This window comes from Pan paniscus, chromosome 5 (assembly GCF_029289425.2).
Source record: "Pan paniscus chromosome 5, NHGRI_mPanPan1-v2.0_pri, whole genome shotgun sequence".
Classification (NCBI taxonomy): domain Eukaryota; kingdom Metazoa; phylum Chordata; class Mammalia; order Primates; family Hominidae; genus Pan; species Pan paniscus.
The window spans coordinates 20,059,527-20,084,479 of NC_073254.2; the positions used below are offsets into that span (position 1 = coordinate 20,059,527).

The 24,953-nt window shown below is 40.2% G+C and overlaps 1 protein-coding gene across 8 annotated transcripts in view; it reads left to right on the plus strand.

Annotated features, from left to right (window-relative positions):
- Nucleotides 1-24,953, plus strand: part of FARS2 (phenylalanyl-tRNA synthetase 2, mitochondrial) — a 512,480-nt gene that overhangs the window by 169,825 nt on the left and 317,702 nt on the right. For all 8 annotated transcript variants that reach the window (XM_063605131.1, XM_003806719.6, XM_034961385.3 and 5 more), the window contains one exon: nt 1,079-1,210. In XM_063605131.1, the coding sequence (XP_063461201.1) occupies nt 1,079-1,210 (132 nt within the window). The remainder of the gene's footprint in view (nt 1-1,078; nt 1,211-24,953) is intronic.

Below are 24,953 nucleotides of genomic sequence, written 5' to 3' on the forward strand. Positions count from 1 at the left end.
GTTGGTAGAAGCATAGTAAGTCCTCAATAGATAGAAGCCATTTTTGTCGTTATTTTTATTTGCTTCACATTTTGATTCCCACAAGATTTAACATGCAGGTAGTTTGGGGTGAGAACATACGGTATTTTAAATTCACAAGAGGGAATGTTCATATTACCATGGAGAATCGAGTCCTTTAGCAAAGTGTTGCCTAAAAAAAGAAGAGGTCAGCACAGGAAGGGAAAGGGACACAGGGACAGGGACACAGGATTTGTCAAAATGCCCACTTTTTTCTGTGTTCTTCTCAGTGGGCATCAAGCTCCGAGGTGACCCTCTGATATGGCTTCTCTGCTTTTAGTGACCTCTGCTCTTTGCAGGCTTTAATTGTTTTGAATTCATTAGTCTTTTCCCTTGTTAAATAGTAAAGCCATTGCTTAAATTACAGCACTTTTTCTCAAAAGTGCTGTATTTATGTTTGCTTATTTAGAAATTCATTCTGGCATTTAGCATGTGCTTTTTAATCATTCATCTGTAGGAGAAATGTTGGACTTTAAAAATGTTTTACTTAAAATTGACTGATAGATTTGGTTTAATCTGACATTTTATTAGCTTTATAAACTTAAAAATAATATATATATTAATATATACTTATGGAAGTAAAAGTTGATCAGTTTATCTTAAATTGGTCATATTGTTGATATGTAAGTTTGGTGGAAAATATAGTAAAAATATACTCTCTTTAACTCTGAAATAATGTCATTTTCATGTATAGAAACTAAAAGAATTACTTGCTTTCCCATGATCTTGGCCTAGTGTTTTCTTCTGCCAGCTGGTGGCAGGGATTTGACAAGTGATTGATTTGGTTTCAGAGGGTCCTGGAATTACACAAAGTGTTTTTTATATTGGAGAAGACATGCCCAGTTTTTCACAAGTTTTAAGATTTATTGCCTCACCCTAACGTGTTGCAAATTAGTTTGTTTGCTATTTATTTTACTCAGAATGTAGTAATTGGTGTCATTAGTGGAAGGGAAAATTTGATCACAAGAAAGGGCAGACAGCTATTTAACACTACTTATTTGTTTCTTTGGCAACTTTGCAGAACTGGAGATAAGATGGGTAGACTGCTACTTCCCTTTTACACATCCTTCCTTTGAGATGGAGATCAACTTTCATGGAGAATGGCTGGAAGTTCTTGGCTGCGGGGTGATGGAACAGCAACTGGTCAATTCAGGTAAAAAAGAATCCCACATTTTATTTACACGTGCTCTAAAGGAACCCTCCCTTCTCAGGCAGCCCCGTTGCACACTTGCAGATATTTACATACTTCTATGCGGGCAGCAGCATCACTGGTCTCTCTTCAGATTCCCCTCTAGATTTGTCTTTGATACTAAGCCCTGGAAAAACTTATTTCTCACATCTGTATTTGCAAAGGCTCTTTGTCTTTGGAGATCCACCTTGTCAGCACTTGGCTGCTGGATTTGTACTTTGTGATTTCGTATTTGTTGATATGTTGCTTTGTAATTGCCCCAAAGGCATTTGCTGTATGTCACAGGGGTGTAGTTTGTCTTTCAGACTATTTAAGAACAAAGACAATGCATAATCCATTTTTGTTCTTACTGCACTTAGTATAGTGTCCCAAATTCAGCAAGTATTTTATAAATATACTAAAACGCAGTGTAAAAACACTTAGGCCCCTAATGCTTAATCCATCACCTCCCTCTGCATAGGCGGTGCCACCTGACTGAGAGAAAATGGAAACACGAGGTTGCTGATTGAATTCTACGTGTATCTATAGGCATTTCAGAAAGATCTGTCTGGCTCTTTTCTGTAAGACCATTGCTTAATAAAAATGATGGCTTCTAAATGTAATTTCAGAGCTGTGAGGTTTTTTTTTAAGTCACTATCTGAATTTAGTATTTTTTAAGTCACTATCTGAATTGAGTAATTTTTAAGTCACTATCTGAATTGAGTATTTTTTTAAGTCACTATCTGAATTTGATTTTTTAAGTCACTGTCTGAATGTAGTACTTTTTTGAAGTTACTATCTGAATTTAATTAAAAAATTTAATATAATTTAATTAATTAAAAAATATTACAGGCTTGTGCACTTTAGGAGGCCGTCCCAGCACTTTGGGAGGCTGAGGTGGGTGGATCACCTGGGGTCAGAAGTTTGAGACCAGCCTGGCCAACATGGTGAAACCCTGTCTCTACTAAAAATACAAAAATTAGCTGGGTGTGGTGGTGTGCCTATAATTCCAGCTACTTGGAAGGCTGAAGCATGAGAATCACTTGAATCCAGGAGGCAGAGGTTGCAGTGAGCCGATATCATTATACTGCAGCCAGCCTGGGCGAAAGAGCAACACTCAGTCTTTAAAAAAAAAAATATATATATATATATATATATATATAAAATATATATATTTATATATAATATATTATATAGTTATATATTATTATATATATAATATATATAAAATATATATTATATATATTTTATAATATATAATATATATTTTTTATATCCCAATCATATATATATATATATTTTTTTTTTCAGAGTATAAATCCTCCAAAAAAAAAAAAAGGGAAAGTTGGTTTGGATTGGGCATTTGAGCTCACTGCATAAGCAGTGAGCACCAAATTGGATAGGAACTGATGTGAATTGTTCAGGAAACCTTTCCGGCTCTGCTCCCTTAGAAGGACATTTGCTGCTTGGCCTTGGAGGGCAGCTCTGAGTCAGGGTTCACCGCCCAGCCTCCTGTAGCAGAATGAAGAGAGGTCCTTCTTGGTAACTAAGAAATGTGAATAGACCATGGGTAAGGATATGATATCTGGTCATGGGCTTGGAAAATGAGGATGAGCAGAGAGTGACGAGACAGGGTGCATGAAGTGCAGGAGCTTGTGTTACCTCGGCTGGGAGACTGGAGGCCTGGCCTTCCCTTCTTACTTTTAGGTACTCTCCATCTGCAGGGGCCTGGACTCCACAAGCTCCCAGATTCCTCTTCATCCTGCTGAGGAAGCCTCAGGAGAAAGCCCAGCACAGGGCTGGAAGCTTCGTGAGCAGTTTTAAAATAGGTGAAGAGCTGTCCTAGAGGAGAGGGAGCACAGAGGTTGACATCAGGACCTGGGAGGACAAGTTGTGAGGCCTGGGCTTGGGTGTCTGGAAACCCAGGGTTTCTGTTAATTAACAGCTGTGTCTCCTTAGGCAGGGTTCATCACCCCACGAGCCTTGGCTTTCTCATGCTTAAGATGGGTGCAAGGATACACCCTCAGAGTTCCATTATGGGGATAGATCGAGGGGATTCCTCTCAAGTGCTTAGCAAAGGGTCTGGCACACAGCAAACATTCAGTAAAAATTAACTGCTGATGTTGTTGTACTTAAAATTTTTCTAATGGCTGCAGCCATGTGTCAACAGAGGGACCCCTTAGTAGGAAATATTTAAACAGAAGTTGTTCCTGCCTGTGATAGAAACAATTTCTAACCAAGTGTCATTTGTTACCTCTTTGACCTGTAGTCATGTCTGTGTCCGCCATTTTATGCTGAGTGAGTGATTTTACAGGGAAAAAGAAAAGTAAGAGTAATAAACAGGAAGAAAAGGAAAATCAGCCTAACAGATGTATGTGCATCTCAACAGAAAACATAAAATACTGGGCGTGAATATGAAAGATTTAATCTCTCCTTGAGTAGGAGCTGACTTCACATACCTCTGTGATGATTTGATAGTTTTGTTTTTTAGAAAAAGACTTCAATGACTACTAGGCTTCCTCCCAGGAGTACCTGGTGTCAGGGGGCTGAAGCTCAGAAAGCAAATCAGGGATGATCAGCTTACACATCAGTTGTCGCTTGGAATTGCACTTCCTTGCACGGTTTCCAATATCCTTGATGGGTTTTTATGAGGTTTATTCACACAGTAATTGGCTGAATATTGTTATCTGAAACAGATTTCCAAGTCATTATTGCACATTAATGAGGCTGCTGTTCTGCAATTAGATCAGCCACATTAGATATTCTTGAATGGAATGGCAAAGTGAAAAAGACACCTAGGTTGTAAATATGTTTCAGAGATTCGCAGTGATAGTAGGATGTGCTTTGAGTTTTGGGGAAACTGTACACATAAAAATTAATTAATTAATTAATTAATTTTTGAGACAGAGTCTCGCTCTGTTGCCCAGGCTGGAGTGAAGTGGCGTGATCTCAGCTCACTGCAACCTCTGCCCCCGCTGGGTTCAAGCGATTCTTGTGCCTCAGCCTCCTGAGTAGCTGGGATTACAGGCGCCCTCCACCACACCTGGCTAATTTTTGTATTTTTAGTAGAGATTGGATTTCACCATGTTGGCCAGGCTGGTCTCGAACTCTTGACCTCAGGTGATCCACCCACCTTGGCCTCCCAAAATGCTCGGATTACAGGCATGAGCCCCTGCGCCCAGCCATAATATTTAAATTAAATATTCCACAAGAGAAGGAAACTAAGGAAATGGAAGAAGAGACAATTTTATAGAACAGATTCTGTGTAGACTTTGCTATTTGAATTTGAAGTTATTATGGCAAAGTTCTGCTCTGTGTTCTCAAATTCAAAGGTGTTTGGATGTCTGTGGTTAAAATCTGTAAACTGCCTGGCAGTCACTAACCACAGACATTTGCAAGTGCAGCTAAATTTTCTGTTTTTTGAGTTCTTACGGCGTGGAGAAAGACCGAATACGTATACTTTATCCCACTCGTGCAGTTTTGCTATTCTTTCTATCTCTTCTATATTTGCTCCCCTGCTCTCCCTTCCTTTTTCCTCCCTGCCCCTGCTCTTCCCCTCTCTTTACTTTTCTTCATTCCCTTCTCTTTTAAAAGAGAACTTCCAAGAAACAATATAATTAATGACTCCCCTTTAAGGTTCTTATAGAGAATCAGGTGAGTGCTAAAATAACCAGAAAACAAAGAAACTGATGGAGCAATGATAGTGGCAGACATCAGTTGAGCCCTTCCTGTATGCCAGCATCCCATAAAGCATGCTGTATATGCTTTCTTTCATTTAACCATGATAACAAGATTCCAAGGTAGATGCTATTATAACCCGTGTTTTACAGAGCCGGAGAAAGGTAATTCAGATCAAATAGCTAGACAGTGCTAGTGAAACTTGCCAAGTCTTTCTGATAACAGTTAACTAATAAGCTATGCTCCCCAAATAGTAAATTGCATGATTTTGAAGTTGCTAAAAATTCATTTCAAATAAATCATTCTGCCTAACGTAGAATGAAAGAACTGAAACAAAATGAAACAAATACATAGCAAACAAAACTTTATTTGTTCTGTAGTTACCTCTAAGGAAGGGCTATGCCACCATGTGTGTTCTTTCCCTGTGATAGAGTGTATGTAATTAAAGCATGAAATTAGATTGCTAATTTGAAAAGTCAGTGAAGACATTTTATTACACATTTAAGCGACTGTGGCATCTATGTGTTTTTATGTGTGGAACACAGCTCTTTTAAATGGCTTGTAGCATTTTACTTTATTTCTTCTTCCTTAAGTCGTAGTGTCTTCACCGTTGCTTTCTGGATCCTTAGACTGAGTGATTGTGATGTGAGTGGTGACCGTTTTCAGGCTGACTTGGTTGTTTTTTCCTTAGGGAGGTATTTTGAGGACAGTACTGAGTCACGTCCCCAAATACTACACACTTGCCTCCCACTGGGTTGACTCAGGCTGCTGTGTCTTTTCACATAGTAAATGGAGCACCGCGTCCAAAACTATCACTGGGACAACTATGAGCCGTGATCATGCCAGGAAGGAATTTACCATTCCTTGCCCCTGTGAAGTTTAGAAGATTTTACGTGGGCCAAGAGGGAGAAGAAGCTTGATAGTTGAAAATATATTTTTAAAAGTGAAATTACCTTCCTTACCTTTTTGTCAAAATTTAAAAATTGGCTCTTTTGGGAAAACCTTATAAATAGGTACATGAACAGCTTCCGGTTTTGAAGGATCATTATTGGCTTGCTTATCAAATATTTCTTCAAAGTCCTTCTAAGGCTATAGCGAAGTGAATCAGCATTGCTCCTGCTTTTGAAAATATCACAGCACACACAGACATACAAACAAATGATTACAGTACCATGTGGTAAGTATTCATAACAGGGGTACCGTGGGCACAATGTGTGGGGAAGAGAAGGATTAGAGAAGGTGGTGCCAGGCCTTTCTCTGGTTACAATCAGGATGGAATATTGATGTGATAGATATTTGAAATGTGCATCCCAGAGTTAGTTAGGTTCTTGTTTGCAAGGAGGGATATACTCTCTCTTTGCTTTTCCTATATTAGCATGAGTCTATTTCCAGTCTGTCCCTGTCTCTGGTAGTTGATCTCTATAGCCTCTACACATACTTAACATGGTTCACTGTTGTTGATCTCAGTTGGTGAATCTGTAATAGCATGGACCAAGGCTGTACTGGTAATAAACATGCCTTTTATATAATTAATGTCTTTTGTGTGCAAGGCACTGTGCTGGACAGAGGAAATTAGGAAAATGGATGAAACACACCTTCTCCCTGTGAAAACTTGTAGTTCTGTGTAGTAGGGCAGATAAAATTATATCATTAGAACATAGTCATGCATATAAATGCATTTTGTGAGAACGAGCTTTGTGAGATGAGAAAAGGGAACTATGTCTATCAGTTGGATCAGTAGAGACTTCATAAAGGAGATGGTCTTTGAATTGGGCCTTAAGTGGTCATTCTCAGATGTCTGACTAGTAATTACTTGGAGGGGTTATTTAAAATGTCTGTTCATAGAGCATCAGAGTCTGGAGGTCTGGGATGGAGATCAAGATATGCATATTAAACAAATACCCTAGATAATTCTTACGAATGACTCACATTCAGACCATACTTTGAAAACCCTATCTGTAGCATAGGTTGAATATTTTTCCCAATTTTTTGGGGATATAATTGAAGTGTAATGAACTGCAGGTATTTAAAGTATACAGTTTGATCAGTTATTGACATACGTATACACCAGTGAAACCATCACCACAATCAAGATGATAAATGTTTTCATTCCCAACTGTTTCTCATGCCCTTTTTGTAATCTGTTCCTCCACCCATCCCTGTCTTCAGGCAACCACTGATCTACCTGCTGTCATTATAGATTAGTTTGGATTTTCTACTATTTTATATAAATGGAATTGTACAGTGTGTATTCATTATACCTGGCTTCTTTCACTCAGCATATAATGATTTTGAGATTTATCCATGTTGTGCGTACTGTGTATCAATTTATTCCTTTTTATTTGGAGTAGTGTTTCATTGTAAAATTCTTTGTGTGGACATATATTTCCATTCTCTAGAAGCAAAAAGCCTATGAGTGGAGTGTTCTATAAATGTCAGTTACATCAAGGTAATTGAATAGTGTTTAGCTCTTCTTTCTATGTTTACTGATTTTTTGGTCTTAGTACTCTATCAGTTGCTCAGAAAAGAGTAAGATTTTCTACTATGATTATGGACTTGGCTATTTTACCCTTTTATCTGTCAATTTTTCTTTATGTTTTTTTGAAGCCATATTATTAGGTGCATATATTTTCATAGTAGTTATGTTTTCATGAGGAATTGTTCCTTTTATCATTGTGAAATGTCTTTCTTTATCTCTGGTAACTTTCCTTGGACTCTGTTTCATTTATATTACAATATCCATTCCTGTCTTGTCTTCCTTCCTCCCCAGTTACCTTTATATTGTTATAGTTACATATATTACATCTACATACATTGAAAACCTTGTGATTCAATGTTACACTTTTCCTTTAAGGAGTCATATGCATTTTTTTAAAAAATTAAGAGGAACGTAGTTTTCTTTTATATTTACTTAGCTGTTTCCCATTTCTCTTGCTGTTCCTTTATTCCTGAAAATACATGTTTCCTTCTGGTTATTCTTTTTTCCTTCAATAAGAAAAACTTTCCTTAGCATTTTTTATAGACCACGTCAAGTGGTGATAATTTCTTAGCGTTATTTTATGTGAGAATGTTTTTATTTCCCCTTTAGTTTGAAGGATGTTTTTATTGAATATAGAATTCCGGATTGATGGATTTTTATTTTTTTTCTCAGCAACTTTAAAGATGTTGATCCATTGTCTTCTGCCTCTATAGTTCTAAAGAGACATCCATAATCTTTTCAGTCATTCTTCACTTGTAAATACTGTTATCTTTCCTTTTTTTAAAAAAAAATATTAACTATAATTTTTTACTGTGCTGTCTTTAGTTACTTTCAAGGCTTCTACCCACCCCCCCCATCTTTGTTTTTCAGCCATGTGATTTTGATATGTCTAGGTATGGTTTTCTTTTATCTCACACTTATGATAGATCTTTTGATTTTGTCCCAGGAGACCCTGAGACTCTGCTTACTTTTTTTTTTTAAATCTTTGTCTTTCTGTTTTTCAGATTGGATAATTTCCACAGATCCATCTTCATGTTCATTGATTTTGTTCTCTGTCGTCTCCATTCTGCTGCCTTGATCACCAAATATATTTTTATTTCAGTGCTTTTTTTTGCTTTAAAATTTGCATTTGGTTTTGTTTTATAGTTCCTATTTTTCTTCTGAGAATTCCTGTATTTTCATTTCTATCAAGTTTGTTTTTCTTTACCTCATAGAGCAAAGTGACAGTGGTTGCTTTAAGTACACGTTGAATATCCATTATCCAAAATGCTTGGAATGAGAAGTGTTTCAGATTTTTGGATTTTGGAATATTTGCATTATACTTACTGTTTCAGCATCCCTAACTCAAAAATCCCAAATTCAAAATGCTCCAATGTGCATCTCTTAATGGGCATCATGTCCATGCTCAAAAAGTTTCATATTTTGGAGCATTTTGGATTTTGGATTTTTGGATTAGGGATACTGAACCTGTATCTGATAGTTCCAATGTCTGGATCGTCCTGTGATTGACTTTTGTTAAGAATTGGTGATATTTTCCTGGTTGTTTGTAAACAAATTTTGGATTGTATATTGCACTTTCTGAATGGCATCCTGTCATCTGTGGTGACTGTTGCTGTTTTAGTAGGGTGATCAACCTGGTGAGCTCTAGGCTTTGAGTGGGACCTGCTTCCTAGAGGCAGCGATTCAGTTCTCAGTGTAAGTCTTTGTTGTGCTTATTTTTGTCCATCCTGTACTTAAGGGGTTAGTCTGCAACTTGTGTGAGTGGTTCAGATCTCAGTTCAGTTTTCTCAGCCTTTTCTGTGCTGGTTGGAGTCTGTGCTGTGCTTGTGTCACTCCAGTGTCAGGCCGATATCTGTGCAGGTTTCCACATAGAATTCGGGCATCCTTTCCTGGGCTTTCTCTACCCCAAGATCATACCCTCAGACTCCTCAACTTGCAGAATCCCTTTATCTGCGGACACACAGACAGGCTTCTCTTTGAGTTTAGTTGCCTGTGGTGTTGTGCAGCTATGCAACTGGGGCTCACCTTTGGGGCAAAATCATGTGAGAAGAAAACAAAGCAGGAACTTCACCATGTGTGGGTTGCCTTTCCAAGTGTTGACTCTCCTGTATAATTTTTCTGTTTGTTTACTTTTCAGAGTCCTCTGTTAGTTGTTTAGAGATTTTGGTCGTAATCAGAGAGAGGGATAGACTGGTGGGCTCATGCCCCCATAGTGGACCTGAACTGTAGTTTGGGTTGTGAATGCACTCCAGGTGAAAGGATAATTGCGTGACACACATATGTGGTACCGGAAACGTGGTGGTATTGGCTCCACTTGTCTATTTACTCTGTCAACTTTATTAATCAGAATTAAGCCTGGTACATTTTTGAGGCCAGTTAGTTGAGACTGTCTAAGATCTGTGAAACTCTGGCTCGCTTCCTTCCTCCTGCCCTCCCTTCCTTCTCCGTTCCTTTCTTTCACCTTCTTAACTTTCCTCTCTTCCTTTAAGTCAGTCTTGCCCCTTTTAGTGCCCATTCAGAAAAGCAAACAAATACACGTCAGCCTCATGTGTAGGTTTTGCCTCAAGTTCCTCCTAGTGACATATTTTCAAGCTGCCAGAATGGAGATGTCTGTTCAAATATTTACTTAGCCTTTCTCCCTTTTCAAAACAGCTAAGATGGTGAGACTTTTTTTCTGATATAAAAGCAATCTGTAATCATTGAAAAATTAAGAAAATAAAATATAAAAATGAAAATGAAAGTAATTCCATGATCCTACATAAAATAGATTCTTTATAAAATTTAATTCCTATATAAAACTGTAAATCTTTATGCATATTTATAATTGTCAGATATACGTACATATAGAAGTTATATATATATTTTATAAAAAGTAGAATCATACTTTGAATATTTTTTGTATTAATTTTTTCTGCAAGAAATGTGACACAAGTGTCCTTTGATGTTACCAAATATTTATCTACATCATCATTGTCAGTGGCTGCACAGCCACTGTGGATGGATCTTTCTGGCCACCCCCATGTTGATGGGTTGTTGACAATAACATTTTTATCCATGTGTCCTGTGCACTTGTCTTAATATTTTCCTGGGATAAGTTTATAAAAGTGGAATTACTGGTTTTTTCCTCCCTAGGTTTATGATGCATATTCATAGGCACACTGGAAAAAAAGTACCTACAGTATTTGAAAGAGTTGATTTTTCCACACCCTTACCAATATTGAACATTATCATTCTCTTTACTGTTTACATTTAACAGGAAAAAAGTGTATACTGGTGTTTTGTTGTTATTGTTTTTTAGAAGTGGGGGGGGGGTGTCTCACTGTGTTGCCCAGGCTGGACTTGAGCTCCTGGCCTCGAGTGATCCTCCCACCTCAACCTCCCAAGTAGCTGGGAGTACAGGCATGTGCCACAGTATCCAGTTTATACTGGTGGTGTTTTAATTCCCTTTCTTTTTTTCCGGTCACTAGTGTCACTGAACATGTTCCCAGAAGCTATTGGCTCAGTCCATTTTCTTTCTTTTTTTTTTTTTCTTTTTTGAGACAGAGTCTCTCTCTGTTGCCCAGGCTGGAGTGCAGTGGCACAATCTTGGCTCCTTGCAACCTGCATCTCCCGGGTTCAAGTGATTCTCCTGCCTCAGCCTTCTGAGTAGCTGGGACTACAGGTGTGCGCCACCACAACCGGCTGATTTTTGTATTTTTAGTAGAGACCGGGTTTCACCATTTTGGCCAGGCTGGTCTCGAACTCCTGACCTCAAGTGATCTGCCTGCCTTGGCCTCCCAAAGTGTTGGGATTACAGGCATGAGCCACTGCACCCAGCCACTCAGTCCATTTTCTAATGAGACTAGAAAGGATGCTAGAATATATTCTGCAAGTTTTTCTTTTTATTCTTTCACTCCAAATGATAACCTTATTCTCATCTTTGTTGAAGTCCTCTGTGTATCCCTCCCTGTCAGTGTCTTCACTCCTTCCCTCTCTCCCTCCCTTCTATAAGCAATCAATTCTGAATTTTGTGTTATTACCTTGATTTTCATTAGAGTTTTATTATTTATATTGTAAAACAAGTTGACTTTCATGTGCTTTTATGTTTTAACAAATGAAATCACAGTATAGCTCCTTTCCTGACTTTAGGTTTTCATGCATTAGTGTGAAGTTCATCTGTGTTGTCATAGGTAGAGTTTTAGTTCTTTTGTTTTTTGCAGCTTATATTCTACTGGATGAATGTTCCATAGTTCATTCATCCAGTCTTTAATGAATATTTGCTTGGTTACAATTTTCTTTTTGCTGTTACAAATGCTACTGCTGAACATTCTTGTACCTCTGAATGTATAGGTGTAAGAGTCTCACTGAGCTATGTTTTACCTAGCGGTAGAATTGCTAAAAGTCAGCACTTACGAGCATCTTTGGGTATCATCAAATTGTTTCCCAAAGTGGTTGGCCCAATTTATATTGTCTTGAGCCTTTCTAAAGTTCCCTGGTGTTTTACATCCTCTTTAACACTTGACGTTGTTCAACTTGTTTTGGCAGTCTGATACGTTTAAAATAGTATCTCTAGCTGAGCTTGGTGGTGCACCTGTAGTCCTAGCCTAGAGGCTGAAGTGGGAGGATCACTTGAGCCCAGGAGATCAGGGCTGCACTGAGCCATGATGCCGCCACTCCACTCCAGCCTGGGTGGTAGAGTGAGACCCTCTCTCAAAAATTAAATAAATAAATAATAAATTAAATCAAATGGTACATTGTGGTTTTTATTTGCATTTACCTGGTTATTACTGTTAAGTTTGAACACAATTTTATATATTTATTTAACATTTATAGTTTTTCTTTTGTTCATTTTTGGGTGAGGCTCATTTCTGTCTTCTAAAACTGGCAGGAATTCTACATTTATATCGGTTACTAATCATTTGTCATTTCTATGTATTGCGATTATATTCTTCAGGTTTGTGGCTTTTCTTTTTCTGTTCTTTTTTTAAGTTGCTCTTTCATAAATGGAATGTGTATATATATATATACACACACACACACACACACACACACATTTCTTTTTTTTTGAGTAGCTTTAGGTTTCTTTATATAACATCATTCTCCAAAAAAGTCACTTCACCAGGGATTGTGCGTGGGTGTAAGTTGGCAAGTTTCATGAAGATAACCCTTTTGCTTGTCATGCTTGATTCTGTAGTTTAAGTCTCTCATGTTACTGCCTTATCATTCATATTTTCAGCATTGGGATTCTAAATATTTAATGACTTTCAAGCATTTACCCTCTCTTTCCTAGTGTTCTGTCAGATTTAGTCCCACCCTCGGTGACAGTTTCCCTTGGCTGGGAAGTCGTACTCTAGAATGTGCTTCTTTGACTAGGAAATGTAGCTCAGAGCTTGCCTGGGAGCCCAGTGATGCCCTTTTCACTGAATTGGATTTATGTCCTCCTATGTTTTTTAGTTTTCCCTAATCCTGCTTCTCGTCCACACCAGGCCTCTGGTATTTCCATTACTGTAATAAAAATAAAGGCTTTGGCAACTTGTCTCAAGCTGTGGTATCTGTCTACATTTCTGATGTTTTTGCAACTGTTGTGTTAGGTGTTGTGTACTGTCTGTGGCATGATTTCTAGATATAAGAAACATCTGGAAAGCCGAGATTCTGTCCTGTATGTTCATTTCAATGTCTAAGGTCTTGTATGCTTGCCACATATGTAAAGCAGTTTCCATTTAACTTTCCAGTTTCCCCCCATCAATGTGGACTTAATTTTCCATTTTAAACTGTTATCCTTTTTCCTGTTGTCTTCTCCCATTCATGAAACAGTAACGCCAAAAACACAGTCTAACCATTAGCTTTTTACATGTAGAAGCTGTTGGCACAGTTTGTGAGTGAGCAAATAAAAGGTGTGGATTGAAAAGAAATGGAATTTGGCAAAGTTGGTATTGATGCAAGTGGTCCCTTCTTTTATCAGACTGTAGTATTGTTCCAAGTTCTTCACCCCTCCCTGTATCTGCGCACTTGGTCCCCTGACTTTGAAGCACTGTCTGCTATGAGAAGAATATACTTCTCTGCCCTGTTGATTTGGAGCTTGCCCCTGTAACTGCTTTGGCTAAAGGGAAATTAGCAGATGTGACAGGAAAAGAGGCTTGAAATGTACTTGGCAGTTGTTTTTTTGCCCTTTTTAGCTTCTGCCATTATGAGGTGAACATGCCCTATGTAGCTTGCTGGTTCCAGAACAGTAAGAAGCATGTGGAGTGGACCCGAACCAACCTCAGGGCCTGAAGCCCAGCCAGTCTGGACCAGCTGAGCCCCAGCCCTGCAGACGGGTGGTGGTTGTTGCATGCCACTGAGATTTTGTAGTGATTTGTTGATCAGCTGTAGCTGGCTGATAAAACATACATTGTAGTTGTCATATTCTTTTTCAGCTTACCAAGGGCTCATAGAATGCTTAAGATTCTCTCTTCCAAAATCATTTCACAGAAAATTCAGCTCATTTATTTCTCTCAAGTATTTCCTCTTCACCTCCCTTTCTAACTTAGCAGGAAGGATATTTGGAAAGAACTTGACTTTTTTACTTCCCTCCCTCTGCAGACAAGCCACTGAAATAGTTTCTCAGTATTTTAGTGGGTTGTGGTGGTGGTTCTGAAAACCAGACAGGGATTGGGGGTGGGAATGTCCTCTACATGGGAGGTTTTTGAAAAGCTACTGATATATGGAAGATCCTCATGTGTGTGTGTGTGTGTGTGTGTGTGTGTGCATGCACGCACGTGCATATGTTCGCAATATAATCTTTTTAAAATTTTAGCGCAGGCTGGGTGCAATGGCTCAAGCCTGTAATCCCAGCACTTTGGGAGGCCAAGGTGGGCGGATCACAAGGTCAGGAGTTCGCGACCAGCCTGACCAACATGGTGAAGCCCCGTCTCTACTAAAAATACAAAAATTAGCTGGGCATGGTGTCAGGTGCCTGTAATCCCAGCTACTTGGGAGGCTGAGGCAGGAGAATCGCTTGAATCCGGGAGGCAGAGGTTGCAGTGAGCCGAGATTGCGCCATTGCACTCCAGCCTGGGTGACAAGGCGTGACTCTGTCTCAAAAAAAAAAAAAAAAAAAAAAAAAAAAAGAGAGAGAGAGAGGAAAAAATCTTAGTGCCAGATGTCTGAATTTAATTAGTCTCAGGTCGAAGACTCTGGAATCAGTGGAATGTAAGCTTCATTAGGGCAGGGAATTTTTTTGGTTTTGATCACTATGGTATTCCCAGTTCCTAGAACAATGCCTAGCACATAGAAGACACTCAATCTCCATATATAAATTAGATGGATGGCTGTGTGGGTGGGTGGACCCCCCACTCCTCATCCCAATGTTCGTTATTCTTTCTTCAGGCTCATGGAAACAGTAAAATGTCGGGGGGGGAAACTGACCTAATTTTTGAAGCTTGCTCGTGGCTCTTTCTGCCCTCAGCTGCTCAGTACAATTCCCAGTTTCCAAGGATGGGCAGTGGGAAGCACATGGGCCTCAGAGTGAAGACCTGGCTCCAGTCAGGCCTGGCCACCAGCTGGGCTGAAGATCTTGGGCAAGTCCTGTGGGTCTCAGTTTCTTCATCTGTAAGGTGAGGGGCCTAAATTATGTAATTTTCAGATTTCATTTTAGCTCTCAAATCTTCAACAGCCTAGAGTTTCTTAATAAAACCCATAGAGGATTGTGTTTTGTTGTATAGCACCACATAGAAAATTGCATAGCAGCAGGACTTGGGTATATATGGTTGGTTAATCAGGGTTTTTCTTCCTCTTAAAGAAATTCTTAGAGACCTTTAAAAAAAACAGAGAGAAAAAGAGGATGCTCATATAATTGGATTTTATTTAAACTATTTATGAAACTCTTGCTTCACGGGATCACTGCAGCTTTGCAGGCAGGTAGTGATGTGCTCTCAGTGGCTCAGTTTTATTTTCTCCCCTGCAAAAAGGCAATTTAGAAGTTTAGGAATTATTTATGGTACTGTGGGGATAAACACAATCTGCTAAGTTATTTTTCTTATATCATTTTTTTTCAAGGTTCATTCCTGTATTTTAGGCTGGAAGCAATGTCTTCATGAAATGGCCATGTTGTTATGTCTGTGAACAAAATGAGGTAATGTCATCACTAGGCAAAATTTATGCCAGGTTTTAAAATTGTGATTCTTAATTGGTATAATTCAAGAATTGGATATTACTGGGTGATTCTCAGAAATAAAGACTTGATAGTCACCTAAGTATGGCAAATGATGGTCTGAAAAAGTTTGAGTTTTCTTTACTGGAGAGTGTCTCCAAGCTCGGAAGAAGTAGCTCTGTTTGAGGGAGGGAGTGTGCCGTATTTTCCAGGCTTCTTTGACCAGAGAATCCCTTCATGAAAAGATTTCTTCTATGGATCCTGTCCCAAGAAGGACACATGGGGACATGCCCATCCATTGGCTGCTGGGATTGACAGTAACCTAGGAGGCTGATGGAAGTGTTTTCTGGGGAAGCAGGGACAAACTACAGTAAGATACTCTTTAAAAATTTTGTGGCCAGGTGCGGTGGCTCACGCCTGTAATCCCAGCACTTGGGAGGCCGAGGCAGGCAGATCACGAGGTCAGGAGATCAAGACCATCCTGGCTAACATGGTGAAACCCTGTCTCTACTAAAAGAAATACAAAAAAATTAGCCGGGCTTGGGGGTGGGCACCTGTAGTCCCAGCTACTCAGGAGGCTGAGGCAGGAGAATGCCATGAATCCGGGAGATGGAGCTTGCAGTGAGCTGAGATCGTGCCACTGCACTCCAGCCTGGGCGACAGAGTGAGACTCCATCTTAAAAAAAAAAAAAAGAAAAATTTTTTTTACCTCGAGGCATGCCTTCAATACAAAGGGAAGTAGCTGATACTAACATAAGTAATTCAGAACATCCATTTATCATTTTAGATTATTTGTCTGTGGAGCCCTGGAAACTGAGGGTTTGTGGGCTTCAAAGGCATTAGGAAGAAAAAAAGCTCTCAAAATCCATTATATGTATTTGATACTCCATTTAGTAGAATCAGCCTTCCCTCTTTTCTTCCATCCCTGAAGCAAACCTTTAAGTATCTGTGTGGTAGGAACCATACCCACATCATATGGATGTAGAGAGGTGGTTTCTACCTTTGGGGGACTTCCAGTCCAGTGGTAGAGGCTGATGGGTAAACTGCTCTGTCCAAGGTGCTATGGTAGCAGTTGAAGGAGGAAATAGTTCCCGAGAGCTTGTGCAAAGCTTCATACTTGGATGTGATGCTTGAGCTGACAGATGAAGTCTGAGTAGTTTAGACGACAGGGGCTGAGGGAAGAGGAGGTTTTTAAAGTACATTTTATTGTGTATATTTAAGGTATACAACATGATGTTATAAGATATATATATATATATATATATATAGTAATATGGTTACTCTAGGGGAATGAATTAACACAGCCATCATCTCACTTAGTCACCCATTTCCCCCGCTGTGTCATGACCAGCTGTTGGCTACTCATCTGCTGGTGCCTCTGCACGCAGGGAGGGAGAGGTGGCACTGTGTGTCTGGGAAGACTGACGCATGGATGTCTGGATTACACCATGAAACATGTTACTTAGGTGGAGGAGGTTGGAACCTAGATAGGGTCAGTTCCGGAAGGGCTACGAATGCAAAATCGAAGACCTTACATCTCATCCTTCTGGTAGTAGTGAGGCATTGAAATATTTAAAGTAGGAAAATAATGTGACCAGATTGATATTTGGGTATCTGGCATTACTGTGGAGTGTGAGTGGAAGAAATGCAAGTTCAAAGACAAGGAGAACAGGCGAATTGTCTAGGTGCTAAATGATGAGGGCTGGAGCTGAAGCAGCAGTAGCAGTGGGCAGAGAGGGGGCCAGATTGTGTGCCTTTTAAGAGTTATCACCAGGCTTTGTGTGCAAGGGGACCACCTTCTTGGCATGAGGAAAAGGTCATGGATTGAAGGAGCAGATTAGTTCTGATTGCAGCTTTCCTAAGCATAATTGACACACAGAACCTTTGAGCAATACTCTGCCACTGATACCCTCCAGAGAATTGTAGGTGAATTCCACAGCATGCTTTTTACCCCCATTCTCTACCTTAAGCTGCCTAAATCATAATCACTAGTATAACCTCTTCCTCATGATGGAGACATTTTTAAAGAACATTATCCAGAGAAGTGGAAACTGTTAGGTGAAGGCTTTTGTTACCTAAGAAGGCAAAATGTACAAATGCTACTCATCATCCCTACCTTATCCTCAATAAATGTTTATTGTGTTTTTGACCCACATTTGGTTGAAAACAGTCCATGTAGAAGTGAACCTGTGTAGTTTATTGAGGATAAAACAATAAATGTTTACTGAGGATAAGGTAGGGAGGCTGAGTAGCATTTGTAAGAAAGGTAGATGCTTGGCAAGTGAAGATGAACAAGGCACAACTGCCCTTAAGGATTGAATGGTTTGATGAGGGATGCAGTCTCACAAATAGCCCCATAAGCAGATATGTTATCAGGCTTGGAGGCAAGTGGCCTGCAGAATCAGGGAGGTTATCCCAGAAGAATTACCTTGAAGAGTGTTCTTTTACCTTCGTCTTGAGGAATGCATAGGCCTTTGCCAGCACAATAGGAAGGCAGGGCCTTCTAGGCAGATGGGATAGCACATTCAAAGATACAGAGTTTCAAGAGATCCAGAATGTTTATTTGAGGACAAAGAATCGCAGTGTGGTTGGGGTAGCCTAGGGGACAATGAGAGTGCTGGTGGGAGGTAGATCCAGAGAATCCTGGCGTGTGAGGCTTTATGCACAAAGCTAAAGGAGTGTGGACTCTGTGCTGTTGTTATTGCAGCCAGTAGAGACGTATTTGGGAAGGGAAGGCGATGAGAGAGTGGAAGAAGGGAGTCCGCCTCTTCATGTATTGTATACAATTATTTTATAGGTCATGCATTTATTTGGGGTGTGAGTGTGCCTGTGAGTGTGTACACTCTCCCTCCCACTGCTTTCATGTCTGTTTTTCTGTATCCTTTAAGTTTTTTAATGCAAATACAAATATGTATTCTTTTTCTTTCTTCTTAAAAACCAAAGCAGCACACATTTTTTCTGTTTTTTTTTTTTTCACTTACAGTGTATTTTAGAGATGTTTGCACATTAGAAAGCATTCCCATTTCTATTCACAGCTGCATGGTATTGCATTGTGTGTATGAACCATAATGTATTTAATCAGTGCTCCCTTGATGGGCATTTTGTGTGTTTCCCTCTTTTGCTATTAAAAACAATGTTTCAGTGAATAACTATGTACATGTGTCACATTTTGCGTGCAAGTACATTTATAGGATTTATTTCTTGAAGTGGAATTGCTAAATCACACAGTATATGCATTTATAATTCTTATAGACATCATGCCTATTAAGTAGACCTGGGGTGAAGCAGTCATATCTGATATGTGGATTGAATGAGGGTAAGCAGTGAGCAAAATGGAGGATGGTGCTAAGTTAGCCTTGGTGACTCATGATGCCATTTCACAAGACGGAGACAGAGAAGCTATGTAGGTTGCACCCAAGCTTTTGAACTCTTAAGTCTGAAGTGTCTATAAGACATCTAGGTAGGAACATCTAGGAGATAGTTGCACGTGAAAGATCGGAGAGCGTAAGAGAGCTCTGTAAGAGATTTTGAATTCATCAGTGAAGTTAAAAGTCACTGGCCGGGTGCCGTGGCTCACGCCTGTAATCCTAGCATTTTGGGAGGCCGAGGCGGGCAGATCACTTGAGGTCAGGAGTTCCAGACCAACCTGGCCAACATGGTGAAACCCCATCTTTACTACCAATGCAAAAATTAGCTGGATGTGTTGGTGGGCACCTGTAATACCAGCTACTCGGGAGGCTGAGGCAGGAGAATCGCTTGAACCTGGGAGGCAGAGGTTGCAGTGAGCCAAGACTTTGCCACTGCACTCCAGCCTGGCTGACAGAGTGAGTAAGACTCCATCTCAAAAAAAAAAAAAAAAAAAAAAAAAAGAAAGAAAAAGAAAAAGAAAACTCATAGACTTAAGATTTTTTATATATGTGTATATATGAAAATTATTATAAAGAAAGAAGAGAAAGGCCAAAAAGTATAAGGTTTCAGAAAAATAAATATTCTCCTGGGTTCCTTTATCTATTAAATTTACTAGAATTCATTGGCATAAGGCAAAAGTTCTCATGTGGTTCAGGTCTTTATTTGACTTATTCATTCATTGTTCACGCATGCATTCATTTTGATATTTGCTGAATACCTGGTAGTACAGATTGCATATCTCTTATGTTAAATGCTTGGGACAAGAAATGTTTTAGGTTTTGGATTTTGTGTGTGTGTGTTTTGGAGTATTTGCATTATACTTACTGATTTAGCATTCGTAATCCGAAAACTCGAAATCAGAAATGTTCCAATGAACATTTCCTTTGAGCATCACATGGCCCTCAAAAAGTTTTGGATTTTGGAGCATTTAAGATTTCAGGTTTTTCAGATTTGAGATACTCAAGCTGTACCAATTAATGATGAAAATATGGTCATCCCTTGGTATACATGTGGGATTGATTCCAGGACTCAAAATCTGCACATACTGAAGTCCTGCACTTCCCTGAGGAACCTGTGTGTATGAAAAGTTGGCCCTCTGTATACGTGGGTTTTGCATCGTGCAAATACTGTATTTTTGACCCACAGTTGGTTAAAAACAATCCATGTAGAAGTGAACCTGTGTAGTTCCAATCTTTGTTGTTCAAGGGTCAACTGTATGAGGCTACAGATGGCCCCTGCCCTCCTGCAGCTCACAGTCAGGTGGGAAATATGGTGAGGTAAATGTGTAATGTCAGTGTGTGCTGACACCTGCTGTGAGGAGAGCAGTACATTGCACTGTGGGAAGAGTAGGAGGTGGCGTCTAGTGTGACTTGGGGAAGCTTTCAGAAAGGCCTCCTACTCTGAGATGTGAGGAATGAGTAAGGGTTGGTGGTAACAGGGCGTGGGGAAGGGGAAGCGTGATGTGGGCTGCAGGGGCAAACTAGTTTGGTAAGGGGCCAAGTGGTAGGCATTTGAGTTTGGGCCGGCCTTGGTCTCCTGCTCCAGCTCCCCCATGCCGTTGTAGTGTGAAGGTCGCGGTGGCCATCGGTGAAGTGTGGCCGGGTTCCAATAACTCCTTATTTACGGATACTGAAAATTTCCCCTGATTTCCATGCATCATGAATAGTATTCTTCTTTTGATGTTTTTCAACCATTTAAAAAAGTGAAATTCATTCCTAGCTTGTAGGCCTTACAAAAACCAGAGGGTTAGGGATCCAGACTTGGTGTGCAGGAGGTAGTGTGCTGCCTGTTAGTCCAGGCACAAGGAACAGCCTGTTCAAAGGTTGAGGCGAGAGAAGCACACAGGGGCTTCTCTGAGAACCTCTTCTTAGGGGTCTCCTTGCCTCCAGGGTTTCCCTCCTCCAGTCTGCCCTACGTGGAATTCCTGGATACATCGCCTTGGGCTGTCTCTTTCATTATTGCCGTGCCTCTCTGGAAAATCTTCCGTGATTCTCCATGAAGGTATTCAGGGTCCTCCCCTCATCTTCTGCTTTGTTTGCCTCAGCCTCCTTTCATGAAGATTTGGGAAAAATCCTGCTCCACTGACAGGAATCTAGTATTTTAGATACGATTGGAGGTGCTGTAAACACTTCAGGGTTTTCTAGGCCACTGCTCATTCCTATGTATGCACACATAGTTTGCTTTCATTCTGAACTTTTTGTATATTTCCTGGAAAATTTACTTTGGGATTAATTTACATATAAAAGTCCTATATTTTCATCTTATTTTTATCCTGCCACTTCAGGTATAGGGAAATAAATGAAAAAGTCTTCAAATGTTGACTTCTAAGGCTTTATTACCTCAGACAGCTTCATTAGGTTTGTGGAAATCTAGTGTGCTTTGAAGGAATTAATCTAGCCTTACTTGCAATCTGTATGTGTTTACATAAAATGAACAAACATTGCATTACGTTTCATGAAAATTCAATTATTCTTGTCTCCAGGAAACATGTTCTGCTTAGTATTTAATTCTCAAGTATGTCAAGGTGATGGTTCTTGAACTGTCGTAAGACTTGGGGAGCTGGGGCTCACTGCTCATTTCCATAATCAACGGAGAAATAGCCAGTGGAGACTTTTTATCACTAAGGTCCTCATGTAACCCATGTCTGAGGTTACAGGGGACATTGGGGACATCAGTCTCAGTGGCATAAGGCTAATATAAAATCCTCTCTAGATTTTTGTTAGAATGAAGAGAAGTAACATTAAGGATGATATTCTACATAATTAATACTTTCTTTTGGAGTTTATTATGCATATGTATGGTTTATTCAGCAGGCATTTTTTGAGATTCTATTGTTAACGAGGTACAGCAAGAGATGGAAAGGTAACAATCAGCCGGTATTAGTGTCTGTTGTGATTGGTTGGACCCTATTTAACTGGCAAGGATCAGTTTAAATGCTTTTATTCTTGAAACATTCCTTGCAAAGTCCAACAACTCATTTCCCACTGTATTGTTACTGCAATGAAGTGATTTTTTGGAAACACCTATCACATATCATCACCATGTCTTTTATAGTTACACGATAGTTACTAAACTTATCCTTTTCTTCCACAAGAGTCTAACCTCCTTGAAGGTAGGACCATGCTTAATTCCTACTGGTTAGTGGCTGCAGTATTATACTGAAGAAACGGTAAGTCCGGTTTCAGCAGGCCGAGATGTGGAGGAGACGGTTTGGGGTCCAGAGTGGCCTAAGGGAATTATTTGAATCAGGCCAAGAGCATGAGTTTACTTCGAGTCTTTGAGGAGTGAGGTGTAGATGGGTGTAGCACAGTACTAGGAGTTGAGAATGGATCAGAAATGTAGCTTGGGAGCTACACCAGGACACACAGAGGCCATACTTAAGGGTTTGGAATGGGGCACCATTGAAAGTTTCTAAACAGAAATCACGCGGTGAGGTCCACATGGCCTTTTGGGGCCTTCCTGCCCTGGCCTTTGCCTGCCTCCTCGCTTTCTCTCCCACTCTTGCCCGTGGGTACTCCATGCTCCAAGGAACTGTTGAATGTGCCATGCACACTCTGTTCAGCATTTCCCAAAGGGACCCTGGGCAGTCCTCATGCTCATTTTCCAAACCGTGCCATGGTTTGCACTGTTCACTAGCTGTTTGAGGGAAGAGGCCGGGTCTCTTTATTTCTTTGCCACCAGGGCTTCACGCACACCTAACCTTTAGTGGGTACTTAGTAGATATTTATTGAATGTTTGGATGGGTGAATGCATTTTGGCACAAAACCTTCACTTCTGGACTGGAAGACAGATTGGATGGAGCAGAGATGGGAGGCAGTGAGACCGAGTGGAGCGTCATACCTGGGAGAGAAACACTGAGCCTGTGAATTACAGCTATAGCAGTAGAAATTCAAGGGGGGAAATAGATTCTGGAGACCTGGGCAAGTAGAACTGACGGGACCCAGTGATCAGCAGATAAAATGGATGCTATGAAGGGCTAAGGGAAGTGGAAAGGTTGAAGACAGGCACCTGAAGCCCGCCTAATCATATCACTAGATGTTTTGCAGGGTGTGCGGTGGGCAAAAGTGGGGGTACGGGATGGGAGTGGAAACCGTTCTGTGTAGGTCCGTTTGAGAATCAGCTTAACTGAGGATTAATTGCCTTGGTTTGGAAAACTCCGCTACTGAAGTTTGCACAACATAGTAAATTGTGGAGCACTAAAGTATCCTTCGCTTAACTGTTCAATTTATTTACAAATTTAACTGCAACATCGTTCTGTAAAGGATATGAGATAGTGACATCTGTAGATACAGATATATCTGGAGAAAACAAAAACCAAGGGGCAAAAGGTAAAGGGAAAATAAGAATATGAAAATAACAAAGCTAGGGTAAGGTTGCACGAAGAAATACACATTTCTCTCAGTTGCCACAAAAAAGCATAGATTTGGATTTCAGCTGCCTAGTGGTAAAAGGAAGGAGGGAAACATAATTAATTAATACTATCTACAGTGTCTGCAAGATAAAAACATGCTCATCCTTTTTCAGAGAAAGCACAATATTCTTGACAGAGAAAACTGAGAAAAAATTTCCCCTCATCTATGAGGCGGAATGTGTTCCAAACAGTTGAATTTCAAAATGAGCTTTCTGACATTCCTTAGTCTCTTCTTACTAGTATAATAGGATTTGATTTGCTCTGTTTAACATATGATGAAGTTAATTGTGAAAGATCTCTAGAATCCAAATCTGCAAATTATTTCCAAAACCCTGTTTTTTATCTTTTACACCAGTCGTTCTACTGGTGAGTCAATACTTGCAGCTCCTGTGTGTGTGGCAGGTTGCCAGGTGCCCCAGATGGTACCAAGGTATGTAGGAATTTTTGAAGGAGCTCACAGTGCCAGTGGGTAGTCTAGGCATAAACACACGGAAAGTATGTTAAATGCAGGAGTTGAATAATGAGGAACCGTACGGGAGAGCCCACGAGGCCGTGCCTGATTTACTGCTGTGCACCTGCTTAGACATCAGGTGGGGCCTGTGAATCCAAAAGATGACAAGACCAATGTGGGCTGGAGGAGCCGAGGGAGCTTTAACAAGGAGGGATGCTTTTACTTTCAATAATAGCATCAATATTATTATTATTATTGTTTAGCTTATACACTAAATTTAAAAATTGATTATTTTGACAAATCTTGAATTTTAGTACAATCTTTAGAAACATCATGTCCCTGGTTTGTTTTTTTCAAAGCAGTATGCCTAGTACTTTCATCAGTGCCGTTGGGGGTTACTAAGTTCTCCCTCCATTTTTTTTTTTTTTTTTTTTAGACCCGTGGACATGCCTTTCTGCTGTCACTTGTGAATCCTATCAAATAATCCTTACCTCCTAATTTACATTTGCTTATTTCAAACTGTTTGTACTGTTCTGAAAATATCAACACTTGTTTTTTAAAGTTTATTTATTTATTTTTTTAGAGATGGAGTCTCACTCTGTCGCCCAGGCTGGAGTGCAGTGGCGTGATCTCGGCTCACTGCAACCTCCGCCTCCCAGGTTCAAGCGATTCTCCTGCCTCAGCCTCCCCCCGAGTAGCTGGGATTACAGGTGCATGTTACCATGCCCGGCTAATTTTTTGTATTTTTAGTAGATATGGGGTTTCACCGTGTTAGCCAGGATGGTCTCAATCTCCTGACCTCGTGACCCACCCACCTCAGCCTCTCAAAGTGCTGGGATTGCAGGCGTGAGCCACTGAGCCTGGCCTTGTTTTTTAAGGAATAATCTTTTAACAGTTAACTCTCGGTCCCCATAATCTCCGTATAATCTTTGGATTCTCATTGCTCTGAGGGTAAAGGTCCAAGTCCGTAGTGAATGTGTCCTCCGAGGCAATGCCTACTCTGCTTTGCTCTGACCAGCTCTCTGGCCATGCGGACCCGCCTTCACCGTCATTCCAGCTGAGCAAGCCTTTTGGTTCTCCCTTCCTTTGCTGGGACTGCCTGGGCACATCTGATGACCCTGTGACCCACTCCAGTAGCACCTGCATGTCTCGTTCACAGCAGGCATCACCACTGTAGTAAACCAATTGTGA